This window comes from Typha angustifolia, chromosome 4 (assembly GCF_048772165.1).
Source record: "Typha angustifolia cultivar Huaian chromosome 4, ASM4877216v1, whole genome shotgun sequence".
Taxonomy (NCBI): domain Eukaryota; kingdom Viridiplantae; phylum Streptophyta; class Magnoliopsida; order Poales; family Typhaceae; genus Typha; species Typha angustifolia.
The window spans coordinates 9,174,945-9,197,687 of NC_133242.1; the positions used below are offsets into that span (position 1 = coordinate 9,174,945).

Genomic DNA, 22,743 nt, shown 5'->3' on the forward strand with positions numbered 1-22,743 from the left:
TGCAGATATTATAAATGGCCAGGTTAGTATTTTTCCAGTTTGCAGTGCATAATAATGCAGCATTTATCTCATTGCAAATGCTAGAATTTATGGGTGAAATTTTGGTGTTAAAGTTATAAAATGTGGATCTGCTTTCTTCTGTCAAAATGAAAAGTGGAAAAGGCACAGGAATTATTAAAAATATGCAGTTAAAAAAGGGTTTGGTGGGCACACTTATATTACCTGCAATAAAGAGGATGCTGCACATGAATAGGCTATTTATTGCATATTGATAGATGTTAGTTGTAAAAGGGTACTGTACCTGCACGAAATATTGTTACTTAGCTTTTATACTATCCTTTGCTGTTCTTTGTGACTTGATTTTGGTCATGTCGTGAAAGCAAACAGTAAGATTCTATTGATTGTTTGAGAGAAGTGGGATCGACCCAGATAGATTTATTAGAAAATCAAAATCACAAAGAAAGAACAAAGATAATTATAAGGAGAGGAGGGAAGAAAAAAAAAAATCCTCAAATGAGACAGAGAAGGAAGGTGGAATATAATACAGCTGCAGCTTCCAAATCTCAGATATAGAGAGATTCGAAGGCTAGTAGGTGTTTTAGCCTCACGCAGGAAAACCCTCTAGTATTCCTTACAAAGGAGCCGCTAGAAGATCCCCTCATTAAGTGGTCAAACACCTTGCAGAGGTGAGGCAGACCGAGGTGAGCCTCCACTGAGATCAGTACGCTTGAATTGAGGTTGGAAGGCTAGGGGCCTCTGCCATCGAATGGTAAGGAGTCCTAGAAGTGAGGGGAAAAGGGGCACTCAAGGAGCAAGTGAATAGGCTTGGACACACCATCACAAAGCTGGGATCTGGCCGATCCTTTGAAGCCTTTGCATGCCAAGGCATCCTCTGTATGAACCCTATGAAGGCTGGCCAACTAGAGAAAGATTTTCACATTGAAGGTAAGGGTCATTTTCCACAAACTACCTGTCCAATCCATAGTGGTGATGCCCGAGTAAAGGATAGGGCTGTCAAAATAATCGAGCCTGCTCGATAAGGCCAAGTTCGATGATGAAGTTTAGGCTCAAAATTAAATTCGATATGAGCTTGATCTTATGTCGACTTGATAATGCTATACACACACAAATACATGAACCATTAGATTTTTTGATCAAATAGATCAGCCTCTCTCATTATAGTTGAATTAGGCTTTATTTCAAGCTTGATTCAAGCCTAAATCGATTCAAGCTTGTTCCGGCTCAAAAATGGCTTGAATTGATAAAGTTGAAAATTCCTAATTGAGCAACTTGTTTAAGCTCGAGTTTAAAATTGGCTCGAATTGAAATGATGTCAATTCAAGTTTGCTAACAAATCTAGGCTTAAAATCAATATCAATTTAAGCTTTATAAGAGCCACACTCGATCAAGCTTGGCTCGTTTACACCTATAGTAAAAGATATCAGCCAGACGCAAATAGAGAAAGCGCTTGTTGTGGTCAACCTCCAAAATATGGTTGCTGAGGGGAGGTAGATTCTAAACATGAGAAAGTCTTAATCATCATGGCAAACACATCTAACCTTCTAAGGTGTACTTGGAAACATGTGCCCTAGACTACTTAAGATCATTGGGAGGCATGTACCTTACCCCAAGCGACCCAACAATAGAGCCCAGAGATTTGTAGCATGGTCCTTTTAGAGAAGGTTTTCTTGATGGTGTTAATGTGGAGATGACTTTATTCGGGTTTAGAAGAGTTGATTAAGTAAGATGGGAGGGTCAACAACACTGGATTCACTATAACAACCATGATACCTAAAGACATAGTTCTGACGTCTATGTAGTTAGTCTCTTCTCACACTTAACCATGATAATCACTAATCCTAAGAGGTGATGGGGTTTAGCTTGAAGGGGAGACAACACAAGTACTTAATTGGAAACTAACCCCATGGAGTTGCTAAAAAGTACTAACACAAAAAAGGGCTACAATATATGGAGATAGGGCTAGCAAGCAGGATTTGCCTAGGTTGGTGGTGAGACCCCATGGCTAGCTCAAACAAGACAATGATATAGGTTGGAGATTGAGTCATTGTTAGACTAAGACATGAGGAGCATATTTTCTTCGAATTAAAGGATTGAGGTTTCTATGTTAGTCAAAGGCTCCATTCCTCGAATAAGGCTTCAAATGTATGCCTTGTGGAAGAACCTAGCAAGCATCTGCAACTAGGATGAATATGAGAGGGGCTAGGGTCCCCTTTCTAGAGTTCATCCCTGAGATCGAAGAAGATAGAAGAAAAATCGTTAACTAAGGTTGTCACTTGCGATGATTGAAGACAAAGCCTGGTCTATCAAATCCACTTGTTCTGAAAGCCCTTGGCCGACATGATACAAAAAAGAGTGTGCCACCGAGCATAGTTGAAGGCCTCTGCATTGCTTTAGTGAGCCCAAGAAAGTAGTTCGTGGGCCAACGCAAATTTATCTAGAATTTTCTCCCTTTAGTGAACGTAGATTGGTTGTTGAAAATGTGATCCTCCATCATTAGCCTTATCCTATTAGCAATAACTTAGTAAGGATCTTAAAATTGCGATTGATTAGGCTAATCGATTAGAAATCTAATAACAGATTTGCGCTTTTCTTAGGGATGAAAATGAAGAAGGATTTATTCCACCACGAAGGTGAACTTCATAGTTGTGGAAAGCATTGAAAACCTAATAAGGTCCTTGATATTTTCTAGAATTGGTAATCTAACAAGATCAGAAATTCATCCAATCTTGAAGCTTTCTTAGAACTAGCATATTGCAAAGCGACTACGGATAGCTCGCTTAACACTTAGGCAGAAGGCGAGGCTAAGACGGTTTAGCATTTTTAATATATAGAAAGTTAAAAATAATTATACATAATATATAATATATATAAATATAGTATATAATTTTTTTGATTGTCTATTACACCAAAATGCATTAATAATGGCTTATAACCATTCTTAAAACTATGAGCTAATACAATTTAGTGGTAAAATGGAACGTAAAACATTAACGAAAACATAACTCCATCTAAAAAAAACAAACATAAAAAAAAAAACTCTATATGTCCATCACTCCACTAAGTGAAGGGACATCTATCCATCATGCACATGTGTTCATTTTGTCCATCACTACACTAAAGAGAAAGGGAGAACACTCCCAATCTTCTCATAAACTTCCATTTAATGAAGAAGTGTGGAGAAAGTGATGGGAAACTAGGGGATTTAGGTTGCCATATTCGCTCCACCGCCACTACACGAGGCCAACCTCCATGGTGTCCACACGCACCGCATGACCATGGCCTCCATGATGTCGATCTCCACTCTATTGCACAAGGCAGAGATATCTACTAATTGCCATGTGTCGCTTGCGTCCACTATTGAGAGAATAGGGAGCTCGAGAGAGAATGATCGAGACAAAAGAGTTAGGGTACGGTAAGTTTTTTCCCCTCTTTTAATTAATGACCCATCATTTGTGCCCGACCTGTTTTTGCCCAACCTGGTAGCTGTCAGGTCAACTCACTAGGCCTGTAAAGCACCAAATCGGCCCTAAAGCTTGATTATATGATTCAAACGCATAATCTAGGCACATAGTGTGTTGGCGGGGCGGTAGATGTAACGTCTTGCCAAGGTGGCTGCCAAAATCGCTCTTCAATACCATGCTTAGAACTAAGGCCAAAAATCGCATCCTGGATCCCCTCTTCTTGGAAAGGGCTAAGAATGCAAGTAGGGCTCTCTAGTTCAGGTAGAAGCTCAATTAGTCAACCTCCATTGGTGGCAGGGTGAGGGAAAAGGAATGATTTACAGTGGCGGTGGAAAGTCTTCTTAATACTAAGTTAGTCGGATGTGGTGATCCCACTAACTATGAGGGAGGAGATAAGATTCTTGTTTCTTCTCCCGTCGCATAGGGTGAAAGAACTTAGTGTTAGCGTCCCCTTTGGAGAGTTAGAGTTGGTAAGAATGCTACCTCTGAAGGGGTCTCCTTTTGCACAAAGGGTTGCTGAGTCTTAGGGTAGAATGCTCGATAATGTCTTTAGCCAAGAGAGGAGTAATCTCATATTCTCGATCATAGAGAGGATGGCCTCCAATATGGACTTCTTTCTCAACTTGATACTATAAATATTGAAGGCACACTAGGAGGAAATTCTTTGCTTGACAGATCTATAAGCTTAATGAGGAAGGAGGCAGACAAGTTTAAGGAAGTTGATGTCTTCAACCACCATCCCCTAAAAAGAGCTACTTGATGCTTGAGGCGCTCAACCAAACCTTCTTGGAGTGGCCTTAGCCCAATCCATGTAAGTATATGGTTGGGTGGGCTGCGGGCCAACTACAGCCCAGCCCAACCAATTGAGCTTATTTTGGCTCAAATAGGTAATATTTGATTTTAAAATGTAGAAAATCTTAATATTATTTAATTTAAAATTTTATTGTTATTATTATTAAAGATGGTGATTTTTAGCATGTGGACTAAAGATTATAGATGTTAGGTCTTATCTAGACTTAGGTGAGTGAATTCACTCACATATTTATTTATATTATATTTCGTACCTTTTATCAGACCACGTATTTCTGTGTGCAAATTTATTTATTACATTTTCTATGTGAAAATTATTTATTATAATTCAGTGCGGCGCTAGACTTTGTGCAAAATTTTTCATTTTAGTGGGGAAAAATATATCTAGTATTGGTATGACTTAGAGAACAGTCCCGGTATAGATCGCTTGCGACTTTTCGTGGTGACTCAAGTCTAACTGGAAGTTTAGGAGAAAGTTCTATTTTAGATCATTGCGGTGACTTTGTTAGGTGACTTAGGCGAAGTTAGAGAACAGTCTCATGATAGATTGAAAGACTTCCTAAGGTGACTCTAATCTTTATTAACGATTAGTGAAAAAGACAAAGTGCGTTTATCACATAGTGACACCTCCTGATGACCCTAACTGAATTTGCTATGAGGAAAAGAAGCGAGTGTTATTTTTAAGGTGACTTCTAGTTGATGTGGATCCACAATGTATATATCCATTTGAGACAAATAATAATATTATTTTTGAGAATTTTTAACATGTTGAAACTGAGCAATGTTACGAACTATGACTTTCTATTATTATTATTGTCGTTACTTTAAGAGCATGGTTAGTAGAAATTATCATTTTATATTGCTAAATTTGGATTTTATCTAACACTAAAATTTTAGATTTATTTGATTTTCGAGTGAATTTCACTCACTAAGTTATAGTTGTTGGCTCTTAGATTTTTCTCTTCTAATATTTGAGGTAATGGTCAACGTGGCGATTGAGCGAGCTGCACCGGGACCCTACCTCCACTTAGGGCCTACCCGTTTACCTTTTCATTTTTTTAGTCTTGTGTTTCAGACTATTTGTTAATTCAATTCGTTTAAAGGCACATTAATTATGACATTCGTTACTTACATTACGATTGGTTTAAATTAAATAAATAAAATTCATTTCTTTTATTTATTCTTGTCATTGTATACTTAGGAAGTATTAATAAGGATTCGTGTATCTCAAGTGTATTAAGATACATGGCCGGTCATAATTCCGATTTTGGGTCGTGACAGAAGGGCTGAGCAAGAGCAGTTTAGGATGGTTGGCCTAGTCCTAAACAAGGAGAGAATTGTCCTATTCAACTTAGAGAAGGCTAGAGGAGACCGGTGGTTAGACTAGGTAAATAAACACCCCTTGCAAGGACAATTAGATAGGCCCATGGATTTAATAAAATTGTTGAAGAGGGCTATCTCCCTGGCACAAGTTGAGTCCTCTAAGGAGAATTTGATCTAAAGTTGGAATCCCCACACAGGCACCCCAAAAAGGAGGAAAAATCAACAAAATCAATAGAAATACTTATTCAGTGAAAGCTCAATGAGTTTTAAACTTTTAGCTCTCGCTCACTTGGTTGTGGAATAAGAATAAACTTATTTTAGAATAAGCCTCCTTATTCTGATGTAGTAACTAAACATCTTACCTTATTCTAGTATACTAATTCAACAATTTCTCTCATTTTATTCCATACATCTTTCTAAAATCCATTTATTAATAACACAAGATTACTATTTTATCCTTTAAAATAATAACACATAATTACTAGTCATATCAACTACAATTGCTATCTCCTCTCTCTCCCTCCTCTTCAAAGACAGGCTCGCATACCCGCACAGTGCAGGATATTACCTTGCACACCCGAGTGTGGGGGTAATACCTTGCAAACCTAAATGCAAGGTTATAACTCCCTATACTCATGCAGTGCAGGATTATAATCTCGTATACCCACGTAGTGCGGGGTATTACTCCTTATAATTGACTGCAGAGTTATAACCTTGCATACCCGCATAATACGGAGAAATTTTTAAAATATTAATTTTCGTCGGCTCAAAGATATTTTCATCATTTGGTTTAAAACATCATAAATTCCTAATAGTTTCATATCAAATATATCTCACATTAAATATAATTATTACTTTATACTAGTATTAAACTAAACGTTAGAATAACTTATAGTAGTATTAGCTCTCTTCTTCTAGTATAAAAGATTAGAATAATTATGCCTATTCTTACTTATTTCACAAGTGAACACAGTTTTAATTATGAACTGTGTAAGATTATGATTTTTGTATTGAAAGGTCACATGTTTCTATCCATGACCCTAATATGAAATGGGCATTCACTAGTTTTTGGCTACATTTAACGAAAATTTGTTGCCTCTCATTCTTCCTCGTATTTTGTTGGTGAGAAAGAAAGCATATCAAATTTCTGCAGACAGAAGCATCTTATGGTTTTCATAAAAGATACACATTTTTGGCCATTCTTTTACTACAATGATTTCTCCACTTTTGACACTCCGATTATCACAGTTTGATATACTTTGCCTGGCGTTCAGGTAATGAGCATTGAATAAATGAAAACCTGCTTACGCTACTTGGTGATCAAGTTCATATTAGAAGACTCTCTCATCCTGGAGGGATGATAAGAAGCCTCCATTGTAGCGGTGAACATAATGTTTTCTTTAAATCATTCATTGGCGTTTTGATTCCATTGCGATATAGTAAAATTGGGATGTCATCAGCTACTGACTGAAAAGCTGACCTTTGGTTCATGCCTTTTTTTTTGGTTCTTTTCCTTTACAGGGTTTTCCTTATCAAATATTATCTATCAATGTTATGTCCCTTAAGCTGCTACGATGATCAAATGGCAACATTTTCCACTCTTTCCCTTATTTTCTCATCCATTACTACTACTTTTTCCCCCATCCATTTTTTAAAGAAAAAATGGAAGCTATGTCAAAATTTGTACTGCATTTATAACCCAAACACTAGTAAGTGCTAACGTTTTGACAACTGATATGTTGTTTCTTGATTGATATTGAGTGGTTAAGACACGGGGTTTTAGCAATTTTATCATATTTAATTTTTTGATTTGTAATAATAGACTCAAATTGTGTGTACTCTAAGATAACAAAATATACATCAACTATAGAATATATATATACTCGGTTTGATGTATTAGATTAAAAAATTAAATATAATTAAATTACAAAAGCTCCTTATGAGACACCAGTTCCCATTCGATTGTCAGCTTTAATCCATAAGTTCTCGTTGTTTCTCTATTTTAATAAAAGGAACAAAGAAACAGAAGAAAAGAAAAGCGAAATAGCTTGCACATCATCATTGGCCATCCTTCTGTTTGGGCTGTAGACTCCTGGGATTTGCAACATACATGGATTCCAAGATGTAATTTTGATGGTTCTATCTGTTCATCCATCTGATAAGCTAACTTCGATGAATGATTCTACTATGAAAAAGAAAGAGAAATTCGATGGAAGATTCCTTCCAAAGAACTGGCAGGCAGTTTCAAAGTTTGGCCATGATTTAAAACATCTTGCAGTAGCTCCAGGAATGCAGTAAATTTTTCATGCAGTCACTATGAATGTCACATCTCCATATTCACAGTTAAAAGATGTGAATGACATTGCAGTAATTAGAATTTTGAACATAATCGTACCTTCCCTTGGTAATTCTTCTATCTTTTAGCACGCCAGACTTGGTAATGCACCCAAATCCTCCATTTACCCATGGTCAGCATTGTTAACTTTGTAAGTTGCCCTATAATCCTGTACTATAAATCCTACATCACGAATGCTTAAAACTTTACAGTGGCAGTTCTGAGTGTCATTTAGAGAAGCTCAAAGCAGAGAACTGTACAAAAGTCTATGTGTTCCAAGTCAGTTAGATTACATAAAGTACAACGTCTTCCAGTCTGAAATTTACAGAAAGCAGTCCAATAATTTGGAATAACTAGATATAGAGATACAACAAATTCTCACAGATGGAGACTTCCAGGTCTTGCCAAAGAATGAAGAAAAGTGACAAAATTCCGGTGTTTTATATTATGTCTTTGCAACGAAGTGCGATCACCCTTAGCTTTTCTTGCACTGTGCTTCGGAATTAAGAAGAAAACCAAGTAGAGATAGAAATAAAACCATCACAATATCACTGCACTTGGGGGAAGACTTTGTTTGGGGGGATATTTTGACGTTGTTCCACATAAGCCGCTGGAAACCACCCTGCCTTCCCTCTACACTCTCCTTCAGCCCATCCTGATGGAGTGACCTGAGATAGATAAATAAATACCAGTCTTAAATGTGTTTTCAATGATCAACTTAGACACAGAAAAACAAAATTCAAAGATAAATAAGAGACAGCTGCATTTTCCAGTCTAGTATTTCACACAAGATAGCATTTTATTATTTATTTTTCTCTTCACACAAGATAGCATTTCACACAAGATATGGAAAATGGCAAAAATATCTAGCAAAATGAAGTTCTTGAGAATCATCTCATGCCAAGTAAATTTTTAAGTTTCCAACATAAACAAGACAGATGCTTATAAGATAGCTCTCTTTTTTCAATCATCAGTAAAGTTTTTGTCAAAGCACAATGTATGAAAACTCATCTTGAATTTTCCAAGGATATCATCTTTAGTATATCTGTTTTTTTTTTTTTTTTCCTTCACGGGATTCAGTAACCAATGCAAAAGAATATTAGATATCAAAGGGAAGTCTCCGTATTACATGAGATATCACAGAGTATTTGTTCACTCTGATGGACTGTTTTCTTCTTTAAAATAGGACATTTGCATTTAACATCCTACCTTTTCCATATTTGCAGTTTACATCATGCATTTTTAATAAGTTGTTAAATGCAAATTTCCCTTGTTCTTTCCATCCAATAAAACAAAAACCACATTACAGTAGCACACTGTTTGGAATCACCAAATCAGTAGAATTCAATTGATTTGGAATTCTAGTTTTTATCAAATTTGCTATTTGGAAGCATTAAGTGATGAGATTTCAATTCATTTTAGTGGATTTGGATGGATTTCAGTGTATGTAATGAAATTTGATGATTTGAGGTTGGATTTGGATGAAAATCATTTGCCACCTGATTAGCATTTTTAAATTTGAAAACTAAACCTTAATTTATTACATCCTTATTGAAGCTCATAGGTAAAATAAGAAAAAAAGAACAATATGAAATGAATCCCTACATCGTTCTAAACAACAAGATTAGATGGATTTGTTTCAATTTCATTATTTGCAAATGAATTCTTTCCAAATGAAATCAATTAAATTCCATCTAGAATTGGTCCCAAAATATAACCTAATAGTAAACAATTAGGTTACGTGGCTTACTTAAGTTCACAGAAAATGCCGACATAGTATTATTAGCCTTTTCAACTCTTGGAATAATAAACAACATCAAAATTGTGAAAAATACCCACAGTATGCAAGCGGTCAAGCCACCACATCGTGCTTATACAGTATAAGGGCGCATAGGTGGGTGTCCTTATGGTCTAGAAATAAAATATTAAAAATATTATACATTTCTAGGAAAGATAGATACTTTAAAATCTAGATGTATGGGATAGATACTCATTGGATACTCTTAATGTGTACATGTCAGATACACCTTATGGTCTAAAAATAAATTATTAAAAATATTATACATTTCTAGGAAAGATAGATACTTTAAAATCTTGATGTATGGGATAAATACTTGTTGGATTCTCTTAATGTGTACATGTCAGATACTTTATGTATCTGACATTTGGAAAAGAAAAGAACTCTTGGATACTCCTCTGGCATCGGTACTTCACAAATGGACTTTTGAGAGTTCAAAGGCAAGTGAAATTGAAGGATTTCTGAAGTCAAAAGGTTTTACTTGCAACAAAGTTGACCATGGATGTTATTTTAATATGCATGATCTATGAATTTTATGGGACTAATATGAGGATTTAAAATTCATCTTACAAATTTAATCAACTCATGATTCACAGAACAATACATTTTCCTCTTAATATAAGTGTCTAACAGTTTGTTAGACAGAAGATAAATTTCTTAAAAAGCAAAAATTGAGGCATAAATCCAATAAGAGTAAATAGACTAACCTGCCGTACAACAACATAATCACCTACAATTAAGCTTAGTTCCTTCTCAGAAGTAGCATTGAAGTTAAACATTGCCTGCAACAAAAAGAAGATAAAACATAGCAGTTCGTGCTAACAGATGTATTATTGTTATGACATTTTAATTTTTAACTTACCTCAGCAAGATAGTATAAGGCCTTCTCAGCGCGCTTATGAGTTGGAACAGAAGGAGGTGCAGAGTCTTTCTTTTGCTTCTCAGAGTTCATCTACAAAGAAAATTAAGAAAAGAAAATTTAGCATTAACTCTACCTTGCTTCGATGTCATTAACTTATCAACACTGCAAAGAACACTACCTCAGCTTCAACATCATCAAGAATAGCAGCTATTCTCAGGTGGAATGATTTCTCTGCTTCTACCTTCAAGAAGTCATGGGACCAAAACATGATAATCCAGTCCAATCAAATGATGTACCTTTATGGTGAGCGGTGAATAATCCATACCATGGCAACCAGACGTTGAAAAGTGAGCCTTTGCTGCTGAGATTCAACAGATGCTAGTGCAGTAGCTGCTTCCTTTCCTAGCACTGCCATGTTTGCTTTGTGTTCATGCATTTTAGCTTCAGATGATTGTAACTTTGCAGTATTCTCCAGAACTGGAGCTTCTCTTACTCGTAATTTCCTTCTTGAAACTTCTGCAGCCTGTTAAATCTTTTTGGAGTCAATTGAAACTACAAGAGATGCATGAATCTGAAGTTGGATCCAGAGAAGCCATATAAAGGAAAGGAGCAGTTACAGCAAATTCACTGTTCACAGTGCATGATTGGCTGTCAAGTCCTTACCAGGGTCTCAGCTTCATGTCGCATCCGACTATAACGTTGTGCTAGATTACGAGCATCTTCCAAGGTAGCACCAGTAGCCATTGCTCTTAATGGTTCCATAATCTGAGTTAAACAAAAAATAATATGTTCATTTAGTAAACTAGAAGTAGGTCTATACTCTTTTCCAGAGCTAAGTGACTTTGAAGAAAATCAAAGACAATAAAATCTGATTTGTGAGTACTACAAGTGAAGAACCAAAGTCTAAACTTACTGAGCTGACATTTTTTTCTCTTTCTTCTCTTCGTAGAATCCTACAATCCCAATTGTGTTCTCCACTTCTGCTGCTTAATTTGAACAGACATCCTTTGTTCTAAATCCTGAGTAGACTACTCTTCATTTCAAAATACTGACTTACCCTAAATCTAAACAGTGTCAGTATCTATATTTATCTTTAATAGTTCTTGAAATAATGGTAGTTGAACCCAATTGGATCATTGTCTTGGATTGCATACCCACCTTACATATAGGAAGAACCTCATGGAGAGCTCCATCTCTCTCCCAACTCATATGGGTGCAGTAGGCTGCTGATTATGCAATGTATGTGGTGGGAAGATGTATACAGCCTTGTCCTTATTTACGAGGTTGCTTCCAAGAATTGACGCAAGACTCTTGGATGAAAAGGACATGCATTACAGTCACCCCAAGTGACGCCCTCTCACATTATATATATACATATACAAATTGACTACAAACTTTCTGTAAAACATTTCCAAAAAGTCTTGACACTTTTCTAGCTATTATTTGTGCCTCAGGATTGCAAAAAGCTAACCAAACTTGGAGAGAGATTAAGTCCATCCACTATATTTCATCTTGAGATGCTTTTTTACAAATCGATGGCTATAGAAGTGTTACAAGCTTTTCCAAAGATTTAACATATTGTTTGCAGTCTATCCATATGTATGTGAATCTCTTAAGAATGAAGCAATAGTAGAACATGAGAATTGCTCAGATGTCCAACAATAGCATCCTAAGATTCCAAAAAATTATTATGACTTGAACTAATGATGAAAGGAATTGTGAAGTAGAAGAATAGTAGCAAGTAGATAGAGGTCCTAGGATGCATTTGGCAATTAACAAGTACTCATCAATCTTGTTAATTAAAACAAATAGTACTCATTAGTAAATAATAACTGTTCCACTAGACTTCGGCAACATTATATAAGAAGTGTAGGAATATCCAGTCTGATATAAGAAGATGTAGCAGACAGGCTCCTATCAGTTTAGTACACTAAGGTGTGGACCAGCATGATTACCCTAGCAAGTAGATAGAGATCCTAGGATGCATTTTGTGATTAACATATGCTCATCATTTTTTGTTAATTAAACTAATAGTACTCATTAGTGAATAATAACTGTTCCACAAGATTTCGCCAACATTATATAACCGTAGGAATATCCAGTCTGCTATAAGATGATGTACCAGACAGGCTTTCTATCAGTTTAGTACACTATGGTGTGGACCAGCATGATTACATATGCTATCACATGTCAAAAGCAAGAGTAAGTGAAAATCAAAATTTTGATCCAAATTATGTCCCTTGCCTAAATATACTACTCTTTCATAAGTAAAATCTTAGCTTGGTACAACCACAAAGGCATTAACAATATATAATTACATGCCTAAAATTTGTAAGTAGTCAGAATTACTTCATTTTCTACATAATGAAGTCCAATCTTGTGCAGAATCTTCCATTGTCTAAGCTTTTCTCTCAATGAGGATAAATAATCAATGAAACCTAAAGATGTGGGCTCATTTCTTTGATTGGTATTCCAATGGTTGAGAGTCTTGAGACAACCAATTCCAGCACTGAAAGGTTGATAGTTTGGTTCCCCCCCAACCTTGGTTTATGGTTTAATCGGACACCATAAGTTCCCACTAATTCTCAATTATCTCTCTCAAAAGTCTTAAAGAAGTGGGCTCTAACATAAGCATATAAAGTTGCAAGTTTCTCTAGTACAACAATTGCCCCTCAGCCTTTGTGGTTTATCAGGGACACCATAAGTTCCCACTAACTCTCAATTTTCTCTCTAAGATTAAGATTAAAGATGTGGGCTCTAACATAAGCATATAAAGTTGGAAGTTTCCCTAGTACAATGATTCCCACTCAACCTTGGTGGCCTAATTGGGACACCATAAGTTCTCACTTACTCTCAATTTTATCTCTGAAAACTCATAAGACTAACAAAAGCATATAAAGTCGGAAGTTTCTCTAGTACAACGAAGCCATACTATTACAAGCTTTAGTTCCCAGTGTAAATTCGTACCTATAAGGGAACACTTGTCAGCATGTAGGAAACCAAAATATTAAGGTAAGTCAACCCATTCAGTACTAGGCAACAAAAGTTTCAAGCAATGAGCAACTAGAAACTAAATTTGTGGCTTCATACAAGGGATATAGTCTTCAGAGGGCTATAACTTAATAGAAAAGCTGACTCTTGACAGCAGTGCCTGCTGAATTTTTGTCTTAATATGTTTTCAACAACAGTGCATTCAGTTACGAACCTAGATATCAATTATGCTTGACTAAGAAGGAATCAGTAGAAAAAGACATCCTCACCATTTTTATATCACAAAGCTTATGATTGCCAATTCAAATCATTTGTTGCACAATGAAATAATGATGTCAAAATAAAAAATTTTATCAGGAAATAATGAAAAAAAAAGTATCCACCAGAATCCCTCAATACTAGATAATCTTGCAAATCATCTTTAAATGGTAAAAAACTATAATAAATATAAATACCATAAAGTTCAATACACACCTCCATAGGCTATGTAGATTTATCAATTATTTCATTCAATCCTGACAGTAATGTTTTTTTGTGTTCAAATAAAAAGGGGAAAACCTGTGAAGATAAAAGCTTGTTGAAATCTTCAAGCTCTTTCTCAACATTTCTCAATGCGCCACCGTACAATGATGCTGCTTTGGCTAAAATTGCATCGGTAGAAATATTTTCGCTTCCATACTTGAAGCAGTCCTCAGACAGTTTGGTACCTTAAAAAAGTATCATCAGATATGTTCACATTGTTCAGCTTGTACTACTTAACATATCTGATGCTCTAGAAAAAATTGAAAAATAAAGTTGTATTTACTTGTGAAAGTTATAAGTAAACATTTTTAAACCACCTCTAAGTGTTGATGTACTATCTTGTGTTCCACCAAGACTCAAACTATTATGAAGTATCATCTAGCTACCTGGCAACCAAGTCAGTACCAATAAATAAATAAAATCAGTCTCAATGGAGGGCAACCGGTTTTCTCTTCCCCTTATGTAACTTCTAGTTCGGAATCTAGCAAAGTCCCTCAGGTAGCCTCATTTTTTTTTCTTTTTTCTAATTTGAACAAAATTATGACTTTTAAGACAATTGGCATTTGATCAGCTCACTTATTTAAGTTAGTTGTACCCATTTTCTCCCAGCCACAAACCAACCTGAACAGTACAACTCGGGAAATCATGATACAGAGGATGTCATTTAGTCAGTAAATAATTTGTATGCTATAACAGATAACAGTTTTAAATAAGTTAGAAAAAAATTTGTTGATCGTTGAGGGTCAAGCTGCGTTTCCCCATTTATGCTACCATTTGAGGGAAAGTATGTATTTTGATGCACTACAAAGGGATTGATTGTCTCAGAACTGAGGTAACTTAAGAGCTTTGAAGCATGAATAAGGATACGACATAGGGATACCAGAACACAATACAAATAAGCCAACACGATAATCTTGAAAGTAAGGATAAGATACATTAAAGATGTGTAGCATGTAGATGTATAGCCTCTAGGATAAAATATATATATTAGAGCAATTTTTGTGTAATGATAAATTCGTGAACCCAAAACACTTTGAAAGATGTTGTACAGTCTAGGTTCAATATAAGAGTAAGACATAATTTATGAAGATTGAATAACAAATGAGAAATCAAATCAAAGGAGTCACTTCAGCATTGTAAGCTAGGTGCACACCCTGGACAAGAATAAAATATAGAATGCGCACCGGATAAATCAAGTGTGCACCCGAGTGGCAGGACCAAGGATTCGAGTTTCGGCCGATCCCGATCCAAGCCGAAACCATGCAGGCGGCTGCAGCAGGCAGCTGTCTGCTGACAACTACTGCTGTCAGCAGCAGCTAGAGAGAGAGGGAGAGAGAGAGTGAGGGAGAGAGAGGAAGGGAGAGTGAGGGAGAGAAAGGGAGAGAGAGAGAGAGAGGGAAAAAAGGGAGAGAGAGTGAGAGAGAGAGAGGGAAAGATTTAAAAAAAAAGAGGGTATGAGAGAGAGAGAAAAATGAGGGAGAGGGAAAAAAAAGGGTATGAAGAGAGAGAAAATGGAAGAGAGAGTGAGGGAGAGGGAAAAAAAGGGTATGAGAGAGAGAGGAAAAAAGGAAGAGAGAGTGAGGGAGAGGGAAAGATTAAAAAAAAAAGGTGAGAAAGAGAGAGAAAAAGATTAAAAAAAAAGAGTGGGAGAGAATGAATACTTTAGACTAACAGTTAGAGAGATAGAAAAGAAGAGAGCGAGGAAGAGAGATTTTTACTTTTTAGGCTTTATATGTGAATAATTATTATTTCTTATTTTCTTATAATTTTTTCTAAATTTTTAGAAATTTCTCAACATTTTTAATAATATTTAGAATTTTATTTAATTAAAATAGTCTGATCCGATACAGGCGGCCGATACGGCCGATATAACCGATACAGCCGATACGTATCGTTTTTTCAGACGGCCGATCCCGATCCCAATACCGATTTTTGGAACCTTGGGCAGGACAATAACAAGAAAATCTGAGACTTCTTCAAATTTGGAGATTCCTTTGGTGGTTTCTCCTAGTATGAAGTAAAAATGTTCTTCGCCTCTATATAAGTGATCTAGAGGTTTAAAGGAAGTAATTCAACTCAAGAGAATTTCACACAAATCATTTACGAGTCCTAAAATCCCCCACAAAGTATATTTCTTATCAATTGTGAGGAGTTTGAATGCTTGACCTTGAACCAAGGTTCCAAAAATCGGTATCGGGATCGGGATCGGCCGTCCGAAAAAACGATACGTATCGGCTATATCAGCCGTATCGGCCGCCTGTATTGGATCGGACTATTTTAATTAAATAAATTCTAAATATTATTAAAAATGTTAGAGAAATTTCTAAAAATTTAGAAAAAATTATAAGAAAATAAGAAATAATAATTACTCACATATAAAGCCTAAAAAGTAAAAATCTCTTTTTCTCCCTCTCTTCTTTTCTATCCCTCTAATTGTTAGTCTAAAGTATTCATTCTCTCCCACATTCTTTTTTTTATCTTTTTCTCTCTCTCTTTCTCACCTTTTTTTTTAATCTTTCCCTCTCCCTCACTCTCTCTTCCTTTTTCCTCTCTCTCATACCATTTTTTTTAATCTTTCCCTCTCCCTCACTCTCTCTTCCATTTTCTCTCTCTCTCATACCCTCTTTTTTTTTAATCTTTCCTCTCTCTCTCACTCTCTCTTGCTTTTTCCCTCTCTCTCTCCTTTTCTCTCCCTCACTCTCCCTTCCTCTCTCTCCCTCTCTCTCTCTAGCTGCTGCTGACAGCTGACAGTAGTAGCAGACAGCTGCCTGCTGCAACCGCCTGCAGCAGGTGGTTTCGGAGGGATCGGGATCGGCCGAAACTCGAATCCTTGCCTTGAACAAAGGATGATCCAAAAGCATTGGAGGAACTGAACCAACGTCATCTATATCAAGATCTACCACTGCAATGATGCAAGGATTGCAAGTTGATTCATACCTCGAGAAAGGCTTTTTACTTCATACTCATGTTCAAGAGGTTACTTAAACATTCAGGCATTAAAATATCGAGAGGGGTTATAAGAAAGTCTTGTCTCTATTGCTTATTGAAATAAATCAATCGACTTCGAGTGGGTCTATAATTTTTTCCTCTTATACAAGAGATGTTCTCCACATTAAAAAAATGTGTCATGATGTTTTTCATGCTTTACTTTTCCTATTTGTTGTCGGTTTTTCTTCTTATACTTACTCATTTTTTCACTCATTGACTTGAGTTCGCTTTTCCTAGTTTGAATAGTATTAAGCCTTTATCTCCTACTCAATTTCACTTTTCAAAGTTCAATTCCTAATCGGTTTTCTAAACCTAGTAGGATACGATTTTCCTAAACCAAATCAGTTTTGGTTTTTAATTTTTTGACTTCGACTCGGATTTGTACATTCATATCTTTAAACCTAGTGGAACTAGGAATCCCAATCTCCTCTGAAATTTTCATTTAGTACCAAAGCATACCTCAGTATTCACATTTTTCAACATACTTGTGTATGCTTGTTTTTAATATCATTGTATTTAATTATAATAGCATATACCTAATCATATCTATAATTTATTCAACAACAAAGCCTGCAATTTATATCAATTTATTAGTCACTAATATCATCAGCTAGAAAGAGACATTATGATTAAAACATGAGTTGATTGTTGCATGAAATTCTAACTTGGGTCTTCGTCACATTCATATATCGTACCTAATAAAGTACCATTTGGTGTTAACTTTTGAATAGATCCTTCTTGACCTTGCAGAAAATCTTTAATTCGACTTGTCAGCAAAGTTTGAATTCTTGGAAGTATCCAAAAAGTATCCTAGAAGTACTAGGGTTATCTTCCTTTTCAATTTTTATTTTGAAAAAAATTGGATATGAAAAGCAAATACTTGACATGTAATTGTAAAATATCCAGAGAGTATCATAATGATACGGTATCTGATATGATAGCTATAGGGTATAGAGTATAGACGTATCAGTGCTTCCTAGCTTTCAAGCAAAATTCGGATGCATGACAATTTATAAAATTGCTAACAGTGATAATTGATGATAATTCAAAATCCGAAGATAAACTAATAAAAGCAAAGGCGATATTCAAATTGAGGCATAATAAGGTGAAGGACAAAATATGATCTGCATACCTACTTCAATGTGTCTATTTCCAATATATATGAAGCCTTCGCCTGCCCTTACAATGTCTTTTTGGAAATCCTGAAACCATGGAAGATCGTCAATTGAATGGACATAATTTGCAAATCTCAACCATCAGCTGGCATGCAATATTCCAACATATGAAGATATTATAATTTTAAGAGGTCAATGCAATGTTGGTTATTCCATTGCCAAAAGCATATAAGAGCAAACATAGCCGTAAGGCATATCATAATGAGTGAAAGTAATATCTCCACCCTTACTGATGCACCATACTCCATACATGGTCCATCAAGAAGGACTAGAAGTGTTGTTGCACTGAAGATTCATAAACTTGGATATTGCAGCATGTTCCAATCTAGTGCAAGACATAGGTGGCAGAGGTGCAAGACATAGGTGACAAAGAAAATGGTGCTAGATTTTGACATGTCATGTAGACCTGAAGTTACATATGCACAAAGGGAATCTTCATTTCAGGCTAACTAGTTCAATAACTAAAAGTTGTTGCTAATCTGAAAAGCTAACACCATTGAAAGGAAAGAACTAGCTCCAACATGGAAAGCTAACTAACCCAATAATTTGCACAATTGTTAAATTTACCATGTCTAACTTTTACGGACAAACAAATAGAACATAATCAGTAAGATACATGGGAGAAAGATAACTGTCAATTAATCCCCATTCTTTTAGAAAGAGAATAATGAGATAAAATAAAGGGATAAAGTATCAAATAGAATTCCATATGCAACTCTCATCAATGTGAAAATGGCAAATACTTTAGCATATCTAGTTTGCTAAGACATGGTAACAATAAATTTGAATTGGTTTAAACTAATTATAGTCAATACAACAATGTCAATGTATATACACAAATGACAGTAGGTTTTCTTCTTCATATCAGTGAACATAACAAACAATCTCAAAATTGTAAGTGGCAAATCTCATCATTGGAACAAACTCTATGGAAATCTAGGAAAGAGTGATTAAATGAAAAGGTTGACGTCAAACTATTGCAAGTAACAGCATGAGTTCTAGAAATGAAAAGGAATACCTTGCAATGCAATTAAATATGTATAATTAAGCAATGATTCATGTTAAAAGTTAGGACTACAGGGAATGAGATACAGGAATTTCCTGTAAATATGTAAATATTCCTTTTGATCATGAATTAGCTTACCAGGACTATTCAAGGTTCCATGACGCTAGTTCTTCTTTTCAAGTGATATCGTCTTATTCACTGAGTCTAGATTGGAAGGAAGTTTTGCTCAAAAGCTTGAGACAGATTGATTTAAGTCAATGTCAACCCAAATCAAATTGCTGACATCTACACTGGTTTTGACAAGGTATAGTTATATCGACCCATTTCGAGTCAAGTTATGATAGTCTCTGCCCTTAGTAAACGAAATGACCGGATAGACCCAAAGTCCTGTTCTAAAAAGAAAAAATGGCCCTGGCAGCTACCGGAGCAGTCCGTATGGCAGTTATCCTTCTCACATTCACATTATTGTCATGGCAGTATGAAATAACAGAACGGAATATGGCAGAGATAGGTTATTGCATCAGCCATGGTAGGTTATAGAAATTGCAGTGCCAAGTTATGGCTGCTCTAGACCTATTAAAACAAATAAGTTTCTTGACCTCTTATATAGTTGTAGTTTTGTACCGATACTCCAATAAAAATATGTAATGAATTATGTATTTAATTTGACTAGTGTATAGATAGACAAGGACCATATGTTGGGAGTTTATGTTTTCTTTTTCTTTTTTTCATTACTTTTCTTCTTCCAACTCCATTTGGATAACCAACCACAAATAATTGAGACTAATTGCTTAGCTGCTATATTCATATTTTGATACCTACGATTGTATTAGTGACTTTTTTTTTCTTTTATCTTTGCTTTAAGTGGATATGATATATCATTAACATAATCGATTATATATTCATATTCTTTTAAATTTCGGATGCATATTTAGCTGAAAAATACGATTTCATTTTTAGCATATCTTATTTGGTATAAGACTTCTAAAATCTAGGAGATATGATTGTAAGTTCTGCGAGATTTTGGCTAATTCTTTTAGATTGCGGTTTGATGTTATCTCCTCATCACTTTATATGGTGTTGAGGGGAATTTCATAGTATAGTTTGCCATGATATATTGAATGAAATTTATTGTTGTGGTTTATTTTTTTCTCTCTTCTAGTTTGTGGTGCATTCCATGCTATCTTTCTTTATTTACCCACAAGCCAGTGAGTTACTTCCCCCCACAGTTATCTTTCCTCATATAGATGTGTTTCTTATCCTACGACATGTCAATGTATGCTCATGCTCATGTTTCTTCTCTCTCTCTCTCTCTCTCACTCTCTCTCTCTCTCTATATATATATACACACACACACACACACACACACACACACACACACCAATGGCATGCTGGCTTTGTGCCGAGTGGCTGAAAATATCACCCGGAACATTTCATGCGAACAAGCTAGCAACAGGTAGTGCCAATAGCACTTCAATCTTTAGGCATTATACCTTATCAAGAAATTTAACTAATTTGTCATATCTAGTGATTCTGAACTCCTCATATCTTTTAATAAATCAAAGCCTACTCAAAAGTCACTAGTTCACAGAAGCAGCCTATGTATTCTTCCCTATACATAATAATCCATGTAAGTTGGCCAAACAATTCTAGTTAATCAGTCAGATTCTCCAAGTAATCAGACATCCATGTTGAAGGAAAAAAAAATCAGTATAAAGCAAGAAACAAGATAATATATATATATATATATATATAGGTCCCAGAAAGTTACTCTTCCTGCGCGTGTAGACTTGTATAACTTCTCTAGCTGTTGATGTCTTTGTAATTCAAGTTCATCTATAACCATTGCATCTGAACTCTCGTAACCAGTAGTGCTAAACTGCTTTATCACTGCCTGCAATAAGTAAGAAACGAAAAAAAAAAAAAAAAAAGTTCTGAGCAGTCACATTATTTCTAACAGAAGAAAAAACAATTGCAGTAAAGAAAACTCTGGTAATTTTCCATGAGGTATGAGAAACACCAATGATGAACTGACTGAAAAGAAAAACCCAAAAGTATTCCAAGTAAAGAATATTAAAACCAACGAAAAGTGGACTCTTTATTAAAGTGTACTTCTTCCGAGTCATAATGGAAGAGAAATCGTGAATAGTTCCAGGATAAATCCAAGAACCACCACAAATCCTAAAACAAGAGGGAAACAAGAATTGGGTCGTTCGTTTTCTTTTCAATCTGTGCCCAAATCACGCGATTCTTGGCTACTTAATTGTTATCTAACAGTTTGATCTAATGAAGAGATAGACACCAAAGGAGAGAAGAGAAATCGGGAGAATGGATCTGACCTGCTGCTGCTTGGCCACTTGCTCCTTAAATTTGCTGGCTTGCTTCCTCAGCGCCTCCATCTCGCCACTGCAAGATTGCCGAAACCAAATCTAAATGGAAAACGACTTCAAAATTGCTTCCCTTTTGCTCTGATCTGCTAAATAACCCAGTTTACGAATACCCTTCTTTTTCTTTTCTGAGAAAGTTTTCAGATAATACCTTATCTTTTATCGTTTTCCCATAAACACCCCCGTCTTTATGAAGTTTGTAATCAGACCCCTAATTTTTTTTTATTCTCACGTAATATTCATACAACACTCTAAGAATGTTCTATTAGAATACTAAATATAATTTCTAAAATATCTAAATTATCCTTGGTGGGATAAATCGATAGAATTACACAAATAATAGGGTTGGATTAATAACAGTAGGGTATATTAAAATTTTCCTTTGTTTTAGTGATTTTATGATTTACACCCTGTATTCTTGAAAATTATGTACATATGGGGACATTTCACGTTCACGCTGGTAGGCCAGAGTGTACTCGACATGGCCAATAATGCCACAAGCATATGAGACCAAAGCCAAATTTCCATTTAAAAAATAATAATAATAAGAATTACAATTTGTAGAACCCTTCTATCATCCTTTGTCTAACCAAACATTGGTTTTGAGGGGGGATTTAAGTTTGGGTTAATTATGTCTTACACCCTCTCAACTATTTTCTATTTTTATGGAGACCTCTTAAATTTCTTTTAGGTTATAATGTCTTCCCTAAATTTAAAAAAAAATTGAATGTCATACTTCCGTTAGTGTATAGTTAGAAAAATTATGCGAGTTAGCTTATATAACAGTTATATCGGACGTAATGATCTAAATCTCCTTCCCTCACCATCACCCCCTGAATTGTAACGCCCTTGCCCGGCACGGGCACATGCACGCCTACGCGCCCACACGGCACGTGCGGCTCATGCGACAGGACGGGCAGGACCCGTCACGCACATATAATCATGACATCATTAAATAATATCTGCTAATATATTCATGCTCACGTAAACAACACAAAATAAATCATATTATCAACCAAATAAATCTGTTAACATATGAATATCCAAGTCCACAATAATATACA

At 35.6% G+C, this 22,743-nt stretch overlaps 1 protein-coding gene across 1 annotated transcript; it reads right to left on the reverse strand.

Annotated features, from left to right (window-relative positions):
- Positions 1-8,180: 8,180 nt before the first annotated feature.
- On the reverse strand, positions 8,181-21,781 carry LOC140759743 (SH3 domain-containing protein 3). Its single transcript, XM_073096381.1, has 10 exons — positions 21,632-21,781; positions 21,064-21,186; positions 18,244-18,313; positions 14,160-14,308; positions 11,274-11,375; positions 10,936-11,133; positions 10,789-10,851; positions 10,611-10,700; positions 10,456-10,530; positions 8,181-8,618 (listed from the first exon to the last, which is right to left on the reverse strand). The coding sequence occupies exons 1-10, from the start codon at positions 21,689-21,691 to the stop codon at positions 8,499-8,501; spliced, it is 1,050 nt and encodes a 349-aa protein (XP_072952482.1). The 5' UTR covers positions 21,692-21,781; the 3' UTR covers positions 8,181-8,498.
- Between the last annotated feature and the right edge of the window lie 962 nt (positions 21,782-22,743).

Excerpts from the sequence above, each read along its gene's own strand:
- LOC140759743 (XM_073096381.1), bottom strand. The coding sequence starts at position 21,691 with ATGGAGGCGCTGAGGAAGCAAGCCAGCAAATTTAAGGAGCAAGTGGCC. Across the intron at positions 10,531-10,610 it reads CCTTATACTATCTTGCTGAG|GCAATGTTTAACTTCAATGC; the intron begins GTAAGTTAAAAA and ends TTTTTGTTGCAG. Across the intron at positions 8,619-10,455 it reads ATTATGTTGTTGTACGGCAG|GTCACTCCATCAGGATGGGC; the intron begins GTTAGTCTATTT and ends TATCTATCTCAG.